At 36.2% G+C, this 24,974-nt stretch overlaps 1 protein-coding gene across 7 annotated transcripts in view; it reads left to right on the top strand.

Annotated features, from left to right (window-relative positions):
- gphna (gephyrin a) overlaps positions 1-24,974 on the top strand; it is a 111,570-nt gene that overhangs the window by 27,127 nt on the left and 59,469 nt on the right. For all 7 annotated transcript variants that reach the window (XM_067367945.1, XM_067367950.1, XM_067367944.1 and 4 more), the window contains 3 exons: positions 5,560-5,638; positions 13,670-13,727; positions 14,315-14,407. In XM_067367945.1, the coding sequence (XP_067224046.1) occupies positions 5,560-5,638; positions 13,670-13,727; positions 14,315-14,407 (230 nt within the window). The remainder of the gene's footprint in view (positions 1-5,559; positions 5,639-13,669; positions 13,728-14,314; positions 14,408-24,974) is intronic.

A 24,974-nucleotide genomic window follows, 5' to 3' on the forward strand; every position in this document is an offset into this window, starting at 1 on the left:
ACCTTGGAATTCCATGTAAATACCATGGTATAACCATCAGTTACTATCACTACTGTACTTTTTGTAAGGTGTCATTATAATCATTATCATGATATTTTTTTATTCTTTTTACAGTACAAATAATAAAAAAAAATTGCCGGCCACATAAAACAAAGCCATTTCAGTGCTTCCCACAGGTCTGAAATATACTTGCGGTGGTAGCCAGGCAGAAAATCCTCCTATTACCCACAGCACAAAAATGGTCTACTACATGTGACAAACAAATAATGTGTGATTTTTAACAGTATTTTTATTTATTGAAATTAATTTTAATTACATAGCATATTACATTTAATTACATACTAATGTTATGCATTATTATGCATTGTAAATTATGCAAAATTACAGCATTTAAATGGTTATCCTTTTCCTATGTTCTCCTTGCTGTCATATAGTTTCTCTCTCAGTGAATGGGGCACATATTTTACTAGGAAAATTTATAAAATTAATAATATATGTGTCAAATAATGTTCTTAGTCTTTTCTTTCTGTGGGGGAGACTACAATAATTTACTATGAATTAAATGGAAATCAAATTAAATACAATTTATTATGTAACCAAAATACATACCCCCCCCCCCCCCCCAAAAAAAAAAAACAAAAAAACAAAAAAAAAACTTAGCGTCTGACTTTTAATTATAAACAAGCCCGAAATACACCGGGACTCTTATTTTGAAATGTCTGTACTATTGCAGGCTGATCCTTCAGATTCTTACAATCATCTAAAACATTTTATATAAAGGCCATGAAGTAGACATTGTAATAATTCATCAACTTGAGTTTATTATCAATCGCTTGGCATAAATCTGCGCTTTTCACTGATTGAGAATCACTTCGAAGCAGTCTGAACATAAGAGTCTGAAGCGCTGTTGGGCGAGCTTGTTAAATACGCAACAGCGCCCCCTTGTGAGTTTGCAAAATGCCTGTGGGAATGTCAGCGGGAGTAAACAGTTCTGACGCACACATAACGAGCAGGTATGAAATGACTAGTTTATTGATCGCAGATGGTTTCATTATCTTGCAGAGATATAAAAGTATAAGAGGATAAAAATAATAAAAGCAAAAATGTGCCTCCAAATATGCTTGGGCGGCCGTTATTATATGTGGGCGGCGCGCCAAAATTAAAGTCTGTGTGTGAGAAGCACTGCATTTAAAACCAAGCAGAAGTTTTTGTCAACTGGTCAAACTGACAGTCGATGGAATTAATGAATCAGTGAGTGGTTATCCTATTATGGCTACATTCACTTACTTGCTTTTCAACAAATTAGCTACAGCTTCTGGGCGAATGTTAAGTCACCTAATTAATATTAATGAGGAAGGTTCACAATGTGTTGGGGATCATTCCTATTCCCTTATATAGAAGTCATATATTGTCATATAGTATTTTTTCAATTTCTTAGAATACCATAACAAACATACAATAACATGATGTTTAAATCTGTGTCATGGTAATATTAAAGTACTATGGTATTACCATTGGTTGCTGTCAGCTTGTTTTGTGAGTTTTTATAGGAGCAATGAATTGATATGCTTAAATGATTAGTTCACTTTCAAATTAAAATTTCCTGATAATTTACTCACCCCCATGTTATCCAAAATGTCCATGTCCTTCTTTCTTCAGTCGAAAAGAAATTAAGGTTTTTGATGAAAACAGGAATTCCAGGATTTTTTCTCCATATAGTGGACTTCAATGGACTCCAAATGGTCAAAATTACAGTTTCATTGCAGCTTCAAAGCGTTCTACATGATCCCAGACGAGGAATAAGGGTCTAATCTAGAGAAACCATCACTCATTTTCTAAAAAAAAAAAAAAAAAAAATATATACGTTTTAACAGTAAATGCTCATCTTGAACTAGCTCTCTACTTCTTCTCCATTAGAATTCTGGCAGTGTAGACGCTGCTAAGTGTATTACTGCCCTCCACAGGTTAAAGTTTGAACTAATTGTTAAATACTTGCACTAGCATATTGTATATGACAATTTAGTTCAAACTTTGACCTGTGGAGGGCAGTAATACACTTAGCAGTGTCTACACTGCCGGAATTCAAATAGAGAATAAGTAGAAAGCTAGTTCAAGGTGAGCATTTATGGTTAAAACATATAATTTTTTTATTTATTAGAAAATGAGCGATGGTTTCTCTATATAAGACCCTTATTTCTCATCTGGGATTGCTGTAAACTGTAATTTTTACCTTCAACCGTTTTGGCTCCATTGAAGTCCACTATATGGAGAAAAATCCTGGAATGTTTTCATCAAAAACCTTAATTTCTTTCCGACTGAAGAAAGAAAGACATGAACATCTCGAATGACATGGGGTGAGTAAATTATCAGGGAATTTTAATTTGAAAGGGAACTAGTCCTTTAACAATGCGTTACTTGAGAGGTGTAGCTCTTTAGCAGGTCTGAAAAAATAGACAACTCTCCTCTCCTCTCATGCAGGGCAGAGCGCTGGTGATATTAACATTCTGATGCCTTAACATCTCTGATGAATGTTCCAACTGCTGCGTCTTTCCTTCTCCTTTCTCCTGCTCCTTTTCTCTCACACACACACATATGGTCACTTGTATACGATGCATTGGCAGAACAATCCTCCTTCACCCTCATTCATACTCGCACAGACATTGCGTTTCCGTGCCTGTGACAAGAAGTTTTTTGCCGCCTCTCTGAGGAGAGCTCACTTCTCCTGCCTCCTGCAGGGAACACCAACCTATTTATAGATCAAGGGTTAGCAGGGTGGAGAGAGAGAGAGAGAGAGAGAGAACAGAGAGAACAGAGAGAGCAAGAGATGAGGAGAAAAGAGAGAAGGGTGAGAAAATGCTGCAATTATGAAGCAAGTGTTGCACCGAGCCTTGTGCATGATGGAGAATGTGACGGTGAACGGCAGCACTTTATCACTTATTTACACAGCACGGGTCATTCTCTTCCCTCGTCACAGATTTTGACCTGTTTTGAGCTAGACTGGACCTTTTTATATCACAATGCTGTTGAAATGACTATTATTTATGTTACTATTAAAAGCATTTGCACCCTTTTTTAATTTGGTAATACGAATATTTCTAGGTTAAGCATGATATGTAATGAAAAAAAATGTAGGATGGGACTTGATCATAAATAGTCGTTTCCATATGGCTGGTGGTTGAAAGAGAGCTTGGTGACCCTAAAAATTAACTTCATAGGCGGAGACAGTTATATTTTGATTACATATATTTTTCTTTGGCATAACATGTAAGATCAGGTTTAAATGGGGTTTCATTGTTGTTCAGTGTTGGAGTCTTCGAGTCTGGACACAATCTTGACCATATTTTCATGGTTTTGGTCTTGTCATGGACTTCGAGCATTTGGAGCATTCGGTCTTGACTTGTTTTGTGGTCTGTCCTGAAGGTTTGAGTGACACTGATGTGAAACTAGGCTTCATTCGCCTCAGTGGAAAGCGTATTTACACTGTCTGAATTATTTAGACTCATACTTTTCTGGTCTCAGGTCTCGGCCTGGTCTCTGACTACAACTTTGATATATTCTATACTTTTTGTGTTTTGTTTTCTTCCCTAAAGTCCAATAATAATGTTAGTCAAGACATCTTGCATCATGAATGATTGTTTTTCATTATCGTTTTTGAACGTTTCTTTGATGCTTTGTTACCACTAGAGGGTTAGTTCACCAAAAATGAAAATTCAGTCATTTATTTACTCACCCGTATTTCGTTCTGAACTACTATGATTTTCTTCTGTGAAACAGAATTTTTAAGAATGCTTCAGTTGTTTTTGTCCATACATTGCAAGTCAGTGGAGTCCAAAACAACTTAAGACATGGAACACTGAATTTTTATTTTTGGATGAACTATTTCTTTAAGACCTCTATATGCAAGTGACCTCTGTTATGATTGGCTAACTTTTTAATAACAAAGTTTGGTTACACTTTTGTTTAGGGTCCATTTCTCACTATTAACTCGTTGCTTATTAGCATGCCTATTTCTAGGATTTTGGCTGTATATTAGTGCTTATAAAGCAGATATTAAAGACTTATTCTGCATGACCATATTCCACATCCCTTAATCCTACCCAATACCTAAACTTAACAACTACCTTACTAACTAATAAAGGGGTCCTTGATTATGATTTCCCTTTTTTCATACTTTAGTTAGTGTGTAATGTTGCTGCTTGAGCATAAGCAACGTCTGTAGTTACGACGCTCAAAGTTCAATGCAAAGGGAGATATTTTCTTTTACAGAAATTACTTTTTAAGGACTACAGCAAACGGCTGGTAGAAACTATAACAAGTTCTTTCCAGGTTTGTGACATCACAAACCCCAAAATTTACATAAACCCTGCCCCCGAGAACATGCAACAAAGTGGATGAGGCCATGTTGGGCTGCTTTATAGAAGAGGAAGAGTTGTTGTAGTAGAGTGTTGTTGCCATGCTGTCATTTTACACCAGACTGCTTCACAAACGAGGGTCAATTCAATGCTGGATTTGCACAGAAGATTAACATTACGGCACATGCTAGTTGATGAGTTGAATCAACTCCACAGCAACTAAATTTATCCACTAACCATTCAGAAACGTCCAGTTTCATTCTAAAAGTTGTAACTTCTTGCTGAGTCTCTCCATCACTGTTTGACAGTTTTTGAACAATGTAAAGCTGAATACCGTTACTGACAATCCTCATTTTGGCTGCGTAAGATTCTCCAGCTTTGTTGTTGTTGAGCAACTGAAATGTGAGCTGTTAAAGCTCCGCCCTCTTCTGGAAAGCGGGCCGGGAGCAGCAGCTCATTTGCATTTAAAGGGACACACACAAAAACTGCATGTTTTTGCTCACACCAAAATAGGGGCAAATTTGACAAGCTATAATAAATGATCTGTGGGGTATTTTGAGCTGAAACTTAACAGACACATTCTGGGGACACCAGAGACTTATTAAATTTTGTAAAAGTGGCATTATAGGTCCCCTTTAATTAGCAGAAATTAGGAGTTTGAGGCAAAAGTCCTAGTCACTAATGTCATATGCTAATAAGCTTATAGTTTAGGCATCAAAACCATGACAATTTCTGAATGACAGATTTTTGCAGCATGGTTTCAGTAGGTGGTTCATGTTGAATATGTGTACATAGTTCTAACTACTGGTTAGTTTTGTGCTGGTGCTTGAGGATGTGTGCTGAGCTGATGGTTATCAGTGGTGCTTGTTCTGCTCACCATCATACAGGTTGTAAAATCCCAGAGCAAGTTGACAGTAATGTTAATGCTCTCTGGTGTGTAACAGTGTGGCCTCCATTACATAGAATACATGAAGGCCCGAGAGTATGATTGTCCACGCTTGTCGTTGCGTGCTTTTGTTGAGTAATGTGTTTTGACATAATTCATATTCTCTCAAACCTCAGGACTAACGTGACGTTTAAAGAATTAGACATTTGTGGTCTACAAAAGGGCATTATATTATTCCCATGCAATAATGTGCTTTTTTTTCTCTTTTCTTTTCCTGTCTCATATCCTTTCTCCATTTCTCTCTCTCTCTCCTGTCTGCAGTGAGTGACAGCTGCTTCAGAAACCTTGCTGAGGACCGCAGTGGAGTCAACCTCAAAGATCTTGTCCATGACCCATCCTTGTAAGTGATTCACAATTCGCATTCCTACCACCCATGCATCAGGTCCAGTTCACCATAGGACATTGCCAGATGGGCATCGTTTCCCATTCCTAGTTTTTCTTTGCTGAATGGATGGGATGTCCTTGAACTTGTGGACTTGTGATGGCTGTCACTTGAGCGTGTTTGTGATGTCCATGAGACTGTAGGGTAACCCAGTCCATATGTGCCTTTGAATGCGGCCTTATGCCAAGTCCACTCTGATGCGGTCTACTACCCAATGATTCATTCCAGAACAACGTGTGGACTTGAAGGAAGACTGCAAGTGTTTTGGCCAGCATTTGATGCCAGGCCCAAGAGTCCATCCCTGATGGAGGACAGCAGCTGCAATTTCTTACTTAGTCTTTCTGCATTACCTTTCATGCATTGTTGCGAACTCCATTGATTCTGTAAATTGAAAGAATTTGAAGCAGGGCTTCTATACACTTCCAGAAATTGAAGTGCACAGACTACTATCAGTTTACTATCAGTAATTATTGTGATATTATTTTTCTCAATAAAATAACAACAGTTCGATAAATGTTCAATATGATGCTTATGCTCCAAAGTGGAACATAACAACATTAATGGTGCCACACTGACCATTTATCCACTCGACTCAAATGGCAGCACAGCGCAAGCTTACTAGTGCAGATGCGTTTACTTGCTGATCAGTCTCGATCACGCAAACACTGAACAGCGTTGTGAGATCCAACGAGAAGCACTTGAATTCAGTGAAGAACACAAATGTCTCTAGGGCTTTTCACGCTTGAAATAATAAACCCTGGGTCATTCTAAACCCCAGGTAAACGGAATCCGGGAATATCTTGCTTCGTGTTTCAAACTGCTCATAATGTACCTGGGGATAACAATTAATCCTGGGTTTTCATAAACTGACATTTCACATTCTTAATTGCATATTTGCAGTGTCATTGATTGGAGAAATGCAGCACGCGACCTGTTTTCCAAGCTCTAGCATCGAGCATCCTGTATTGCAGACTAGTAACAAGTTTATACTGAATGGACATTTTGGACTGAAGGTTAGAATAAAATGGTCTCTTCTTCACTCAAATTGTCACGTTTTCTGTCAGTTTTGACATTTTTTTTCTCTCAACCTCCGAATTTACTGTTTATCCGCTGTGTTTTTGTGACTATCTAAAGCACGTGAATATGAGGCAAGCTATTGGTTATCTGTTGCTAACTTTTTAGTTGTAACATTCTAACTTTCACACTGTACAAGTTTGGCACCGCAAAATCATAATCCAGGGTAAAAAGCGGTGCAAACCACGCTTCTAAATTACAAGTGTGAAACATTCCTTTACCCGGGGTTAAAAGCGGTATTTAGAACGATGATAACCCGGGGTTAGGCGCAGTGTGAAAACCCCTTCTGTGATTTAAATTAGTTGAAACCAGAGGAAGCAGCACTGTCACTCTCAACAGCACGACAAACACGAGAAACATTGTGCCATGAACGATCCAGTTAGAAAGATTTTCAATCTACAAATCACCATCATTTACCATGGGTTTAATGTAGTAACACTAACTGGCCAGTCCACATTGTACAGCGGCCAACTCCCGGTGCTCCAGATGGCCAGTCCGCCCCTGAACTGCGCCATGGTATTGTGTCAGAAATGTGGTATATTCTTATCGAGTTTTATTATATTATTCATTTAGACTACTAGATCTACTTCTGAGTAACAGTTTATTGCTGGATTTTCCCAAGTTTGTTAGTTTTATGGCATCAGATCTTTGAAAGATATTTAAGAGTTTTGTTTGAGACCAGCAAGTAAACAAGATTCTTGAGCATCCTTAATCTGTTTGTAAAAAAAGCAACTCTGGTTTTCCCTTGTCTCTTGTCTGAATGAAATCAAATGCAGGGGTCTCCAAATAAGCAAGAACTTGTCCTTTCTGGACGGCCTAGATGGTGGCTTTTGGATGGCTTTTGGACAGAATATATACTTCAAAGTAGTCAAAAATCTGGGTCCTTAAAACTATATAAACCAATTAAAGGACCTCTGTTATGTCATGTAATTTGTGTAGAAAGTAAGCAGTTAGTGAAAGTGTCTATTATAGTTTCAATTACATAAAAAGGTGTATCTACTTTTGACTAGGTGCATATGAGATGCTAAAGTAGCGTATTTATTTTCTTCAGTCATGTGTCGAAGGTCATGAAAAAATGACCACATGCAGGACTGAACTGCTGGAGACTACTTATGAGTGCTTGAGTGCAGAGAATGTCTGCATGCACTCTTGCAAATAGGTGTAGTGAGGACTCTTCACTTAATTCAGGCTTCTTGTATACTTCAGCGTATACCTCTCGAGCTTTGAGAAACCTCTTCGTCTTTAACAGACTTTCAGCAGGAAGAAGAGCTCACTGTCCTTCCACCTCTCTGTTTAATTGCTGCCTTCTCTTGGCATAATTTGAAGGTTGGAAGGCCTCAAGGCACATCCAAATCCAATGTTCACTAACAACCTGTCTAAAAAGATGCACCAATCTGTTGATTTCTGAAGTGCCTTTGTAGACTAGTTTCCTTGGGAGGTGCCTTACATCAGAAAACGCTTCCTGTTATGTCATTAAAGGAAGCTGCTTTTGTTTCAGACACAGCAAGTGGACAATGATCCATTTTAATAATTGATATATCTAAAGTTATTGGTATTGATGTTATGAGTAAAGAAGATTGATCAGTAGGGATCTATGATGGATCAGGAATCGAAAGGACCTTCAGTTGTTCCAATACTGCATTGTACCAGAACCTGCAATGCCTGTCCACCTCTGTTTCTACTTTAGCATCTAAAACCAAAGCTTTGTACAGAGCAAGTCTCTGTACCCCGACCAAGGTCAGTGGAGCGACAGAGACAGCAGGATGTAGGTCTCTGAGAGATGTCAGAGAGGAGGAGAGGCATGGGGCGCAGCCAGAAGGTAGAGATAGTTCAGAGAGTATTGATGGATAAGGAATGTGTGTGTTGTCTGTTGACTGGTGAGCTCCATCTCCAGTGCTCTGTCAGCTCAGGTGAATTGATTCATCGGAAGAGCTGTCAGTTTTACTAACGAGGTGTGGTAAAAATAGAGCTGAATTAATCATAGCGGGGACACGTGTGGCTCATCGTCCTCTGGATAGAGATGATTCCGACGTCTTCACCTACAGAGACGTTTGAGAGAGGGACAGCTGAGCACTCACCTGAGAAACAGAGATGGACGTGTCTTCACCCGAGAGCAGAAAAGTGTCACCAAGGTTATTGTTCCTTATGAACCCGGCTTTTATTTGCCGTGGGCCTGCAGACAGTTATTTATTAACTCGCCAGAATTGTCTGGTTTTATTTATTTATTTTTTATCAATGACAGTAGAGAGGAGACTGGGATTGGGACCATATTTGAACCTGTGTCACCCGCAAAAGCACCTATGTCTTGATAGTGTCTGCCTTTTCTGTATTTTCAGTGGGTGCAAGTGGGACACCTAATTCACTACAGGACGTACTGTATCCAAATCAGGTTACTGCGCAAACAAGTCTAGAATACCTGTGATTACTGCAATGCTAACGGCAGAGATGGGCACTCTAGTTAGAGACTCGGACTCGAGTCGCACTCGAGTCGCATTTTAACAAACTTAAGACTCGGACTCGACCTGAATGACTTCAGACTTGACTTGACTCAGCACAAAAGACTCGGAATATTTAAAAAACGACTCAAGTCTTTTACCCTGAACTACTGATATAATAAATAAAGAATTTGTGTTGTGTTTAAATGGATTTATAATATCTTGTCACATATATTTCCTTACGTGTCGTGGTAGATTGGACTCTTGCCATAGAATTTGATTATGTGTGTCCGTGCGCATATACTCCGAAATGTCATAATAAGAGTCCCATGAAACATGATGGGAGCCACCGTGCCATATGTTCTTTCGTTTGGGTTTATTATCACGTCAGATCAGCTAGATGCACAGAATGTGGGAAAACAATTAAAGACACCGGAACAACATCATCATTTTATGAGACATCGCATCCACAAATGTTAGTCACATTAACTCGCAGCTCATTTGAATTGCCAGCCTGTTAAAATATGAACAAAAAAAAAATCTAGACTTTAAACCTAGCACTATGTTTTATCAATCTTCGTATTATTTGCAGCTTTTCTATTTCTTAATGTGTCCATAAGAGAGAGAGATAGAAAGAGATGTTAATCCATTTATTACTTAAAGCTCATATTTTAACGTATCACAATCGGCATGTGTAGAGTTTTATATTGACATTCTTAAACATTCCAAAGTTTGATATTTTCTGATAATGACTGTCGTCAATAACAACAAACAACTGTATAACGAACCGTGACTCACTGGCGCCATCTTGTGTCTGTTTAGTGACTACTGAAAATGACTACTCGTGTTGCAAGGAGGACTGTTTTGTACATTGTAATGGATTATAAAGCAAAAAACTGGATGTACATTATCCCTTACATCATAGGACCTTAATTTCAAATAAAACGGATTACAGAAAGATCATATAATTTTTCTACATGATACAACTAGGATAAACTAGGATTTGATTATTAGATTTTTTTTTTTTTAATGACTCGAGACTCGACTCGGACTCCAGATAAAAGACTCGTGAACGTCACTGGCTAACAGCACCAGGAAAGTAGTGCTGAGTTTTGTGAATGAGGTAGTTACATAATTAATTTCATTACTTAAAGGTAGGGTAGGCAATATTCTAAGAGGGTAGCAAAACCGAGCAAGCTTTGAAAGCACAAGATCCCACCCGCTCTTCAGAGTGCTCTACAAAGCCACTCCTCCTCCAAAACACATGAACGAGTTCAGCAGGGAGCAAACAAAAGCGTCACAAGAGACGGCGCTAAATTACCTCATATCTCAGAGCACATAACATCTCAATAATAATGAACATAAACAACTAAAAGAGCACTGACCTGTTCCACCTGACTGCTGAAGATTAATTTCGGCGTTGATAGTGTTACAATTGAAACACATAAATTCGAGTCACAAACTGCTCCGAGTATAACTTCACGGGTCTTCATCTCTCCCAAATTACAGTAGTTATGGTGTGAATGCAGCATAAGCTTGTTGTTTTGGTTCATGAGGAACTGTAAAAGGTGGCTGCTGTTTTGGTTGCAGTGTTCAGTGACCGACGTCTGCATAACATTAAACACACTGATGACGTATGATGTCAGCGTGAACGATGCGCAGGGGTATGGAAATACATATGCTCACAGGCAGGTAGGACATTGTATCATTGCATTCAGACCGAATTAAATGATTGGACGAACATTTAATGGTCCTACGCCTTCCACAGATGATATATTAACATATAAATACATTTAGACCACTCAGCTTAGTGATTAGCTATCAGGATGTGAAGAGACTTTCAACCAGCATAACAAAAAAATGGAACAAATCACCTACCCCGCCTTTGATAATATTATTTAATAATACATTAAATAATGACAATTACTATTGACAAGGACAAGTACTCACTGTGAAACACTGTTTTAGCACATTTAAGGGCTTTTGACACTTTGTTTAACCCCGGGTTATCGTCATTCTAAACACTGCTTCAAACCCCGGGTAAAGGAACATTTCACACTTGTAATTTAGAAGCAGGGTTAGCACCGCTTTTTACCCGGGGCTATGAAACCCTGCTTCAGGGCAAGGTTAGCACTGCTTTCGCACTGTAAACCCCGCATTGCGGTGCCAGACTTGTCATGGAAACACTGCACATTGTATATAAACAGTAAATTCTGACAGAATAACTGACAGAAAATGCGACAATTTGAGTGAAGATTATCTTTATAATCCGAAATGTTCATTCAGCATAAACTCGATAGTACACTCGCCATTATGAGGATCCGCAATGCTGGAGATACTGTAGCTAGCCTATGTAAACAAGTCTCGTGCTACGTTTATCCAGTCAATGACATTAACACTGCAAATATGCAAATAAGAACGTTAACCCAGGGTTTAGTAATGTGAAATGGCTGATTATGAATACCCAGGTTAATTGTTAGTTTATAATGACCCAGGGTTATATATTTCAAGTGTGAAAAGCCCTTTAGAGCCTCACTAAAATGTATTGCAGATTGTAATTGAATTACATGTTTTATGCACTGAAATACTGTGTTACAGAGGTGCAACTGGTTAATAAATTCATCGCTTTAAATTCCAAGGCCTGCTTAAGGCACCCACACACTATTAGATGATTTTGGGCCCAATTCTCCCCTTAATAATTCTAGGTAAAGTCCCAATTATCTTGATGGTTCTACAGATTATCTTTATCATATTTTCTTGTGGTGTGAGGTATGTTAAGAGTGATTGAATCTGCTCAAAAGAACGTCGGGCCCACACTAATCTCAAATCTCCAACATGTTGAATATTTACGATCAGAAATCCTGTTGTGTGGGGGAACCCTGTGGTCAAACATTCACACACTCTGTAGATCGTCACATGGAACGAAACGATACCAAATCAGAAAGCGAGCTTTAGTGTTGAGCAAGCTTTTTAGTAGAGCTTTATGCTTTAGTTGAGCATGTGTGGCTACGTGAGCATACATGCACTGCATCACAGAGTTTTAAAGTTGAAAATAGCGAATGATGGCTTTATTCAGGTTGAAACCTCAACTAAATCAGTACACAAAGACATGCGTTAACATTCTTGTTTTGGTTTGACAGACTATGCCGCCCAACCCACGTACACACTCATTAATCAAACCACAATCGAACAGTTTCGCCCAGATTCAGAAGACGCTTCAGCATTCTTCACTTCCCTTTCTTCGCGTGTGTGTGTGTGTGTACTCACTTACACAAACAAAATACCCAGGTTGAAATCCCAAACTCATCTCCGTCTTAAAGCACCTCTCCCCAAACCCCCAATCTTCACACACCAGCGGTTTCCCTGGCAACCGGATTAAAGAGCTCTGCATCTTTGTGTTCAGCATATTCTTCTTTTAGTCTCTGCTCTCTCTGTCTCTCTCCCTCTCTCTGTCTTTCTTTTTCTCTATTTCTTGCTCTTTTGTGGGCACTACACAGTTAGATGGACCGATAGATGTACTTCAAGAGAAAATGTAGATGCAATACAACAACGTAATCAACACAGAGAGCCCCAAATATACAAATAAGCTCCAGAAAATCAATCTTGAGCCAAACTAAAAAACAAGATTTTGCTAAATCTTTTCAGTTTTTTTTGAGTCACGAGCTTGTCCTGGTTTTTCAATCACCTTTAGTTGGACACATAGCTCTGCGGTCCGGACATGTCAAGATGCGGTGCTCACGTAGACGATACAAGTTTGAGTCCGACTTGCATCCCATTTTCTCCACTTCTGTAATAGCTTTCTGTTTTATATTTAAAGAGCTTTAAACTATTTAATTGGTCGTTGTAATCAGCAACTGATTTCCAACTTACCTGTGGTAGTTTGCGTCTTGTATCGTCTTTCTTCTCACATAATAACATTATTTAAAGTTAAATGGACATGAAACATTATTTATTTTGTATATAATCATGCACTAAGCTGAATTATGTATGTACAAATCAAAAATTGTAAATGTGCTCACATCTGTGTCTGAGCTGCTGTCTCCATTTATTGCTTTGCAGTACTAGAAGCAGCCACTAGTGTGTGCTGCACTTCAGTATTCGAATATGGTTTGCTCCAAAAGTTATGAGTTCAAATTTACATTTATATAGGAGGCTTGGACTTGAAACCGAGCCATTGTCTTAATCCACCTGTTTTGTGGCCTAAAACAGCACTGTCAAAGTTGAACCCCTGTGAATGCTAAAACAGCAAGAACCCTGTGAAAGAGAGAAATTTCTGCTTTAACTGTCATTCCTGTTGTGGGTGGAGTGTGTGGGGATCTATTTTGACAGCTTTCTGGTACCTCTGGCATTGTGTTGCTCTTTCTTTTTCCTGCACTCTGTCACATTGTGTTTTTTTTCCTCTCTCGCTCCCCGTTTCTCCCCTGCTGTTGGATCTGAACATGCACTAACGGTTGTTGTCGTTTGTGTGTTTCACCCACAGGCTCGGAGGCATAATCTCTGCATACAAAATAGTCCCTGATGAGATTGACGAGATCAAGGTAACGCTTCCTCTCACCCCTTCAGAGAGGCCATGAGGCACACATGCACATCCATACACACCTTTGCACATTACTGCCCCCTAGAGGCCAGTATTAGTGCTGCACTCTCAGCCATACCATAAACCACTTGGAGTTTATCTAAACTCAGATATGGAAAAATGTAATGAAAGTGTCTAAAATGTATTTTGTAATGATAAAACAAATGTTAGTTGATCATATTTATACTTAATGTGATAAAGTTCACCTGTGGTGATAGACATCCATTAAAAATTACCTTAGGGAACTAGTTGGTTAAAAGTCTATTGCTGCAATGATGCAATGGCTTAAATGTCCAAATACCTTTCGGAGCCACTTTATATGATATTTTTTGCTGGTAACAGCAGAATAAAAATTGATGTTTTATTTATCAGGCCAGACTATATGCCCGAAATAGCTGATATGATGTTGCACCAGTAGTCTGAGGGAGATATGCTGCACAAATGTATCTTTCTGCACTATACAGAATTACTGCTAAACGTTTTGTGTTGATATTCTGTATGTGTGTGTGTGTGTGTGTGTGTGTGTGTGTGTGTGTGTGTGTGTTAAAGGAGACGCTGGTGGACTGGTGTGATGAGAAGGAGCTCAACTTGATTCTCACCACCGGTGGAACGGGTTTTGCACCCCGTGATGTCACGCCTGAGGTATATGGGAGCCCACCTGTTTGTGTTTGTGTCCATGTGAGTGTGTGTTTCTGGCCCCATCCCCATGTGTCTTTGTTTTGAGTCTGAATGAGAGTGAGAGAAATTGTGACTTCTGTACATTTGGGCATTGTGTATGTTTGTGCACAATTTATTTTCACATTCGCATGCATGCTGCTTGGCTGATGCTTTCTTATGAAATCAGGTTTTGTGAGAGGAGTATTTTTAATGACTTTTTAACAGCTTTACACAGACGTTTTAGAAGTTGTTTAAATATGGTCCAATCATTTTATTTATAATGAGCAAATTTCATAAATACTGCCATTCAAAATTTTGGTGTCAGTGATTTTTTTTTTTTTTTTTTTAATTCAGCAAGGGCATATTAAATCATCAAAAGTTACAGTAAAGACATTTATCATGATACAAAGGATATCTGTGTGAAAAAATGCTGTTTTTTAATAGTTCTATTTATCATAGAATCCTGAAAGTGGGTATCACAATTTCCACAAAATTTTTTTTTTTTTTTTTTTTTTTCTTGAATCAGCATATTAGAATGATTTCTGAGGAATAATGTGACTCTGAAGACTGGAGTAATGGCTTTTTTCATATGAATAATTTTTTGATCATACAAATGCAGTCTTGATGAGCATAAGTGGCTTCTTTCAAAAAAAATCTTACCAACACCAATTATATATACATAAGAGCCATTGGTAACACTTTAGTATAGGGAACACATATTCACTATTAACTACAACTTTTGCCTCAATAAACTTCTAATTTACTGTTTATTAATAGTTAGTAAGGTAGTTTTTGTAGTGTTTATGTTTAGGTATTGGGTAGGATTAAGGGATGTAGAATAAGGCAAATAAAGGATTAGTTCACTTTAAAATGAAAATTACCCCATAATTTACTCACCCTCAAGCCATCCTAGGTATATATAACTTTCTTCTTTCTGATGAACACAATCAGAGTTATATTAATAAATATCCTGACACATCCAAGCTTTATAATGGCAGTGAACAAGACCAACGAGCATGAAGCTCAAGAAAGTGCATCCATCCGTTGCGTCAGTTACACTTTCTTTGTAAGTTGAATACGGAAGGCAGTAGGGGCGTGCGATATGTATCGTCTGCGATAATATCGTGATTGTTGTTTTAACGATATGCCATCTGAAATTATCGAGTAAATCCCTCACTTTACAAAAACACAGAGAGTTGCACGCATACACTATGTGCTGTAGTCTAGTGTGCGTTAGAGTGCACACTTTCACTGCATGATATAGTCCATTAAAAATAATTTATAATGCACCCAATATTCAAGATAAGGGGTAAAAGTACATCTGTAGGCTGTCTTTTATATATTTGTATCATTTAATATAGTTGATCGATATCACATTTTCTCCAAATATCAGCATGATTACAAATGTGATATTGATTTTCAATAAACAAGAAGTTAATATTGCCTGTTTTCACTCTATTTCGGCAACGAAAATAGTTCCAAACAAAGCCACTGGACTGATTTGCGTCTAACAAACGCAAATTGTTTGATTAAATGATTCAATGATTCACTCATTAAAACGGTCAATTGCTTTCCTGAATGAATCAGCTGTTTGGATGAATCGGTTAAGACTCAATGACTCTCTCACCTACTGGCGGTTTTAATTTCATTAAATTTATACTTTCATTCTTTAAATAATTTCAAAGTATCAATATTCAATGTTTTATGTTTAAAACATCAAAGCATTATTTATGCATTTGTAACTGCAGTTTAAATGCATTTGTTAGCTCTGAGCTGCATTAAACGGTGTGTATAAATGCATTTAAATGCCACATCAGATGCAGATTCTATGTTTCTTCTGCATTGCAGAAATTAATTTTGTTGATTCTGATTTTATCCCTATTATGTCTTGTTGTTCTAATTGAATTTATTGATTAAAAGTAAGAATTTGACACAAAAGATGATTTAATTATAAAGGTAAAAATGCCCATAAAATAGGTAAAAATCAATTTAAACTTATTGAAAAAGATAATTCACAATTATTATTAAAGTCTGCGAACTAACCACCGCACAAAAAATATGAAGAATATCAAAAACTTTGAGAGTAAACTGCCCACCAACACAATAAACACACTCAGCAAAATATCGTCTAATTATCATTATCGAGAAAATCCCAGAAAATATCGAGATATTTTTTGTCAATATCACACATCCCTAGAAGGCAGTCAGGTGGAAGCTAGATATTTTACTTGTTAAACTTGTTAAATATGGATGTTTTTCTTACACAAACACATTCAGAAGGCCTTTATTAACCCTAAAATAAAGTGTTACAGAATCCTTTGAATCAGAAACAGAATCAGAAAAAGCTTTATTGCCAGGTATCTTTACACATTCTAGGAATTTGTTTTAGTGACAGAAGCTCCACAGTGCAACAGAGTGACAGTGACAAGATAAGACACAGATAATAAAAAGAATAAAGAATAATATACAAATATACAAGATAGACAAAGTGCAAAAAAAAGCAAAAAAACAATATATAATATAGGCAATTTGTATGTACAGTTATGATGTGTGCAAATTTGAAATATAAATAAGTATGCGTTTCAAGTAAATAATGTATAATAGTGTTGTGTGTTCCGTCTTTGTTTGTTTGTTTGTTTGGTAATTGAACAAAATGTGGTTGCGCTGTATGGTTTTGATTTACTAAAATGAACTCACTCCTTTAGAAAGTCATTAGAATGGGAAACTGACATGTTTAGAGCTGATTCGATAGCAGAGTTAGTTAATCTATAAGGAAAAAATATGTGTGTGTACCTGTAGATCTCCATATAAAGGTGTTGTAATGTGTGTAACAGCGAGTGAAACAGTGTATATCCATATGGAAGTCTGGTGGGGATTGTGCCTGGTGGAGTGACGCTATGTAGCTTTTTTGATGTACCCTGCACTCCTTCTCCTTTTTACTAATGTGAGTGTTTTGAAGTGTCATTCAATTCAAGGGCACAGTGCGTCACGTCGTAGAGAAATTCTCTCCTTTCTTTAGCCTGAGATCCCTTTGGTTTTCTTCTCCTCCCTTCCCTGCTGCGCACTTTTCTTCTGACTTTGTGTGTGTTCTTGAATGTGTTTGTTTGAGTATGACTGTGCGCAGGTGTGTGTGTGTTCCACTGGGATGGGACAGCGGAGGTGGAGGGATGCGTGTCCCAGGGGATGCTGGGAAGGGTTCAGTGAGTGGGGATTTCAGATGGAAGAGTAAAGACATCAAAGGCCCACTGGAATTGTGTTTGTAATGAAAAATCTCAGTGACGGGGCTGTGCTTATGTCATGAGTATCGGGCTAATGCCAGTGCTGCGAAGAACAATCTGCTCTAAACGATGAATTAGCTTAGCCTGTTTGCATGTAAAAAGAAAAAAATTATTATGTTTTCCTTATGTTTCGGGGTCCTTTTTTGTTGTTGTTGTTGTTGTTTTTTGGTAAAGAAGTTTTTACAGTTCTTACATTTGATAACAATCGAAAAAAATGTTCGATAAAACGCTCGATAGTTTCACTTAAAGGTGCCATAGAATGCGTTTTTCAAAAGATGTAAAGTCTAAGGTGTCCCCTGAATGTGTCGGTGAAGTTTCAGTTCAAAATACCCCATAGATTTTTTTTAATGAATTTTTTAACTGCCTATTTTGGGGCATCATTTAATATGCGCCGATTCAGGTTGCAGCCCATTTAAATTCTCTTGCTCCCCGCCCCCGGAACTTGCACAAGTTCACACAGCTAATATAACCTTCAAAATCTTTACAAAATTTTCATCATACAACATGTCTAATCGCGTAAGTATGGCATTTATTTGGATGTTTACATTTGATTCTGAATGAGTTTGATAGTGCTCCGTGGTTAAAGCTAACATTACACACTGTTGGAGAGATTTATAAAGAATGAAGTTGTGTTTATGAATTATACAGACTGCAAGTGTTTAAAAAAATGAAAATAACGACAGTCTTGTCTCCGTGAACACAGTAAGAAACGTTGGTAACTTTAACCACATTTAACAGTACATTAGCAACATGCTAACAAAACATTTAGAAAGACAATTAACAAATCACTAAAAATATCATGATATCATGGATCATGTCAATTATTATCGCTCCATCTGCCATTTTTCGCTATTGTCCTTGCTTGCTTACCTAGTCTGATGATTCAGCTGTGCTGATCCAGATGTTAATACTGGCTGCCCTTGTCTAATGCCTTGAACATGGGCTGGCATATGCAAATATTGGGGGCGTACATGTGTTATGTTGAGATTCGCCTGTTTTCGGAGGTCTTTTAAACAAATGAGATTTATATAAGGAGGAGGAAACAATGGAGTTTGAGACTCACTGTATGTCATTTCCATGTACTGAACTCTTGTTATTCAACTATGCCAGGGTAAATTAAATTTTTAATTCTACTTTTACTTCTTTAAATGCACTAAAATGTAAATAGACATTACAAGTATGGTTACATGAACAACCCTCAAGCATGCACCATCCCTTGATCATAAACAGCCTATCATATGTCTTGATAAAGGAGTGTGCTACAAGTGACAACCGAACAGCCAATAATTGAACAAGTTGTGTTACTGTGGGGTTCGGTTACGCCATCGCCATGTGACATCAGAACACACAAACACATGCAAAAATGAGTGCCGCGCCTGCTGGCGATGAGGAGATTGTGAATAAAAAAGGACACTGATTTATTTAACAGCCTATCACAGCAGAAATAAACGTGACAACAGCCAGCCAGTGTATGTCGCTAAATCTCTCCATTTTTCTGCATGTCTCTGTGTGAATGAGTGCTGTAATTTCGTCTACTACACAAACTCAAACACACGTGACGCTTACGGTGTGTTCAGCATTTGCGTCTACATTTATGAGGACATGAACACATGAACTTCATCTCCAGAGCAGCTTCTGAGAGTCACTTCACAAGCTTTTTCCTGTTTGATTTGAGAAAAATTACTGTTAAATATACGCTGAAATTGAAACTGAAAGTTCTTCGCAACAAACGTCAAAATAAAAGTCCAGTTAAATTAAAGAAATTATGACAGAACTATATATTGCTATTGTATACTAAAATGTAATTCTTAAAGTAATATTATTTTTTTATATCATAAAACAAAGATATCACCCATATTTTAATTTAAACAGTTCTGTTGTGCAGCATCTTACTTGATAAAATATAAAACAAAATGATTTGTTGTAAATTAATTGTTATATTTTCATTTGATTATATTTTATTGATTTTTATTAAATTAATTTAACTAGACAATTTTTGATGATACATTTTATATTAAATCATAAAAAAGAATCCATACATATATTTATATATATATATACACATACATATATATATATATATATACACATACATATATATATATATATATACACATACATATATATATATATATATATATACACAAACATATATATATATATATATATATATATCTATATGTATATATATATATACACATACATATATATATATATATATACACATACATATATATATATATATATACACATACATATATATATATATATATACACATACATATATATATATATATATACACATACATATATATATATATATATATATATATATACATACATATATATATATATATATACACATACATATATATATATATATACACATACATATATATATATATATACACATACATATATATATATATATATATATATATATATATATATATATATATATACACATACATATATATATATATATACACATACATATATATATACACATACATATATATATATATACACATACATATATATATATATATATATATATATATATATACACATACATATATATATATATATATATATATATATATATACACATACATATATATATATATATATACACATACATATATATATATATATATACACATACATATATATATATATACACATACATATATATATATATATATATATATATATATATACACATACATATATATATATATATATACACATACATATATATATATATATATACACATACATATATATATATATATATATACACATACATATATATATATATATATATATATAGACACAAAAATATATATATATATATATACACATACATATATATATATATATATACACATACATATATATATATATACACATACATACAGTGGGTACAGAAAGTATTCAGACCCCCTTAAATTTTTCACTCTTTGTTATTGCATAATTGCATAATTTTTTTCCTCATTAATGTACACACAGCACCCCATATTGACAGAAAAACACAGAATTGTTGACATTTTTGCAGATTTATTAAAAAAGAAAAAAACTAAAATATCACATGATCCTAAGTATTCAGACCCTTTGCTGTGACACTCATATATTTAACTCAGGTGCTGTCCATTTCTTCTGATCATCCTTGAGATGGTTCTACACCTTCATTTGAGTCCAGCTGTGTTTGATTATACTGATTGGACTTGATTAGGAAAGCCACACACCTGTCTATATAAGACCTTACAGCTCACAGTGTATGTCAGAGCAAATGAGAATCATGTGGTCAAATGAACTGCCTGAAGAGCTCAGAGACAGAATTGTGGCAAGGCACAGATCTGGCCAAGGTTACAAAAAAAATTCTGCTGCACTTAAGGTTCCTAAGAGCTCAGTGGCCTCCATAATCCTTAAATGGAAGTCGTTTGGGACGACCAGAACCCTTCCTAGAGCTGGTCGTCCAGCCAAACTGAGCTATTGGGGGAGAAGAGCCTTGGTGAGAGAGGTAAAGAAGAACCCAAAGATCACTGTGATTGAGCTCCAGAGATGCGGTCGGGAGATGGTAGAAAATTGTAGAAAGTCAACCATCTCTGCAGCCCTCCACCAGTCGGGGCTTTATGGCAGAGTGGCCCGACGGAAGCCTCTCCTCAGTGCAAGACACATGAAAGCCTGCATGGAGTTTGCCAAGATGGTGAGAAATAAGATTCTCTGGTCTGATGAGACCAAGATAGAACTTTTTGGCCTTAATTCTAAGCGGTATGTGTGGAGAAAACCAGGCACTGTCCAATACAGTCCCAACAGTGAAGCATGGTGGTGGCAGCATCATGCTGTGGGGGTGTTTTTCAGCTGCAGGATGACTGGTTGCAATTGAGGGAAAGATGAATGCGGCCAAGTACAGGGATATCCTGGACGAAAACCTTCTCCAGAGTGCTCAGGACCTCAGACTGGGCCGAAGGTTTACCTTCCAACAAGACAATGACCCTAAACACACAGCTAAAATAATGGAGTGGCTTCACAACAACTCCGTGACTGATCTTGAATGGCCCAGCCAGAGCCCTGACTTAAACCCAATTGAGCATCTCTGGAGAGACCTAAAAATAGCTGTCCACCAACGTTTACCATCCAACCTGACAGAACAAGAGAGGATCTGCAAGGAGGAATGGCAGAGGTTCCCCAAATCCAGGTGTGAAAAACTTGTTGCATCTTTCCCAAAAAGACTCATGGCTGTATTAGATCAAAAGGGTGCTTCTACTAAATACTGAGCAAAGGGTCTGAATACTTAGGACTAGGGGTGTAACGGTACACAAAACTCACGGTTCGGTACGTACCTTGGTTTTGAAGTCACGGTTCGGTACAGTTTTCGGTACAGCAGGTGGAGAGAAAACTAAACATAAAATTGTTTTTTTTTATTATTAAACAGAGGTTTACTGAACAAATTGTGTTTTTGTCTTTAAATATATTAATACAAATTAAAACTAAAAGTTTCTTAAGGATAAAAAAAAATGCTCTCTGCTAATGCTATAAACTATGTAGGGAGCCCTATTGAAAGAAGCCCAAACTATTAGCCTAAATTCAATTGCTTTTTATTTTTAGATAAAATAATCAACACTCAAATAACAAATTGTATGCAAACCTGTAAGCTGCACCTAAGGCAGTTTTTGCATTAACTTCTAAATGTTTTTACTCCAATTCGTTGTTGAAATATAATCATTAATCACACAGGCTGTTATTTTAACATCAGATTTATTTAAACATACATTAAATAGCCTAATCAGGATATCACTAAAAGATTAAGTAAAATAATGAATATATTGGCTAATGCAGTGCATACATTAAGCGAAGGAGTTCATTTCTCTAGCGAACTAACAAGCTGTGAACAATGAATGGCTTTTCTGAGGTAAATGCATCATGACATATTGTTGAATACGGACGCTTTCATTGATGTCTTTCCACCGTTGAAACACTGAATGAGCGATTACATGAGATATGACCGTTTCAGTAAGTTGTACTGAATCTTGCAACATACCTTCAGATGTTCTTTCATGTTTATTCTGTAACTAGTATTAAGGAGGAAGAGATGAACACATTCACTTGCGCTCCGCGCTCGCACTGCCGGTTGAACTGAGGCGCCTGTACAGTGATCTGTCACCCCACATCAAAGCACGTCAAAATGGCATTTTCTGTTTAAACGTCATGATTTCGTGGACAGAATTTGAAGGATGACACTTTGTTTCTTATCGAAAGTAACAAATCGCAGAGCTTATTGCGGTTATTGGTGGTGAATATTGGTTGCAATGTAATGCTTCGGTACACACGTGCACCGTACCGAAAGCCCTGTACCGAAGCGGTTCGGTACAAATACGTGTACAGTTACACCCCTACTTAGGACCATGTGATATTTCAGTTTTTCTTTTTTAATAAATCTGCAAAAATGTCAACAATTCTGTGTTTTTCTGTCAATATGGGGTGCTGTGTGTACATTAATGAGGAAAAAAAATGAACTTAAATGATTTTAGCAAATGGCTGCAATATAACAAAGAGTGAAAAATTTCCGTACCCACTATATATATATATATATATATATATATATATATATATATATATATATATATATGATATATATATATATATATCTGATTTATATATATCTCGTGAGACTAAACTGTGATGAGATTTCTCGTCGAGGCGAAAAGTAGTCTCGTGATGTTGCCATGACAGAGTGGTTAGGATGATTAGGAAAGAATATGCCACCGCTACGTTTACATTACGCCTCCACTGTCGTTTTGCTTTGTGTTTAAATAAAAACATTTAATTCAGTTGGATAACGGACGCCGCTGCTCCATATTTACAGAATTACGCGCGATCGCTGAAAGTGAAAGTAAACATAAGCGCGCATTCAAACGCGATCTCAATACCCCGCATTTTGAAAGCGGCTCGATGAATACAGATATCTCTCAATATGAAAGCTATTTTAGGCTGGGCAGTGTAGTTGTAACCATCTCTCAGCTCTGTATCAAAGAAAAATTTGGTCTTATTTGCACTTTGAATATTGAGAGAGTGTGATTATGGTTGCACTTATTGTAAAGTGTTATCATGAAAACGAATAACAGTTTTCTCTTAATCTTATTAAGCACAAACAGTAAGGTTTCATTTGTTAACATTAGTTAATGCACTGTAAACTATGAACAATGAATGACTATTTTTTATTAACTAACATAAACAAAGATTAATAAATACTGTAGCAAATATATTGCTCATTGTTAGTTGATGTTGGTTAATACATTAATGTTAATAAATGAGACCTTATTGTAAAGTGTTACCATTTTTATTTATACTGTTTTTATTTCTATGATCAGTTTGGGGAAAGGAGTTCAGTTAGGAGGTCAAAGGTTGTAGAAGCTCATAAATCATGTACAGTAAGGTCTGAAGAGACGTGAAATCATACAGGAGAGAAGTCAGTCAGTTGAGTTAGTAGCAAAATGTTTTACAGTACTTGAGTATTGTTGTCTTTTACTGCATATGATAATTCACACTCAGAAAGTTGAACTGAAATGACATTCATTACAAGATGATTAGTTAAAACATTTCAAATACACCTGCAGAATATTTTTCCTAGTCATGATTTCACCATTGAGGATTTCTTAAAAATGAGATACCTGTCTCGTCACACCCCTATATATATATATATATATATATATATATATATATATATATATATATATATATATATATATATATATATATATATATATATATATATATATATATATATAATAAAATAAATAAATAATAAAATAAATTTTGTTTTCCATTAAAAAAAAAATATATATATATATATATATATTTTATTTTTATTTATTTTTATTTATTTTTTTTTTTAATGGAAAACAAAATTTAGGGAAAAATAAAACATACATTCATTCTCAAGGTCAAATAAACATAATTTCCTTCCCCATTAATTGGTAAATCAATATCGTGATAAATATTGATACTGTATGATATGAAAAAAAGATAGTGATACTATTTTTGGCCCTATCGCCCAGCCCTAGTATAAGAAGATATTTTGAGATTTTTGTTGTTGTTGTTGTTGTTTTCTTTCATTGTATAGACAAAAGCCACTGAGACATACAATAATATACAGGTTTGGAACAAAAAATCAAGTGTGGCTTAAACTGGCTATTGGCTGTTTTTTTTAAAAAGGGGACGATCCCTTCAATGTGTCCCGTGACCATCCCATCTTATCAGCACAGGAAAGA

The sequence above is a fragment of the Chanodichthys erythropterus genome, chromosome 18 (assembly GCF_024489055.1).
Source record: "Chanodichthys erythropterus isolate Z2021 chromosome 18, ASM2448905v1, whole genome shotgun sequence".
Classification (NCBI taxonomy): domain Eukaryota; kingdom Metazoa; phylum Chordata; class Actinopteri; order Cypriniformes; family Xenocyprididae; genus Chanodichthys; species Chanodichthys erythropterus.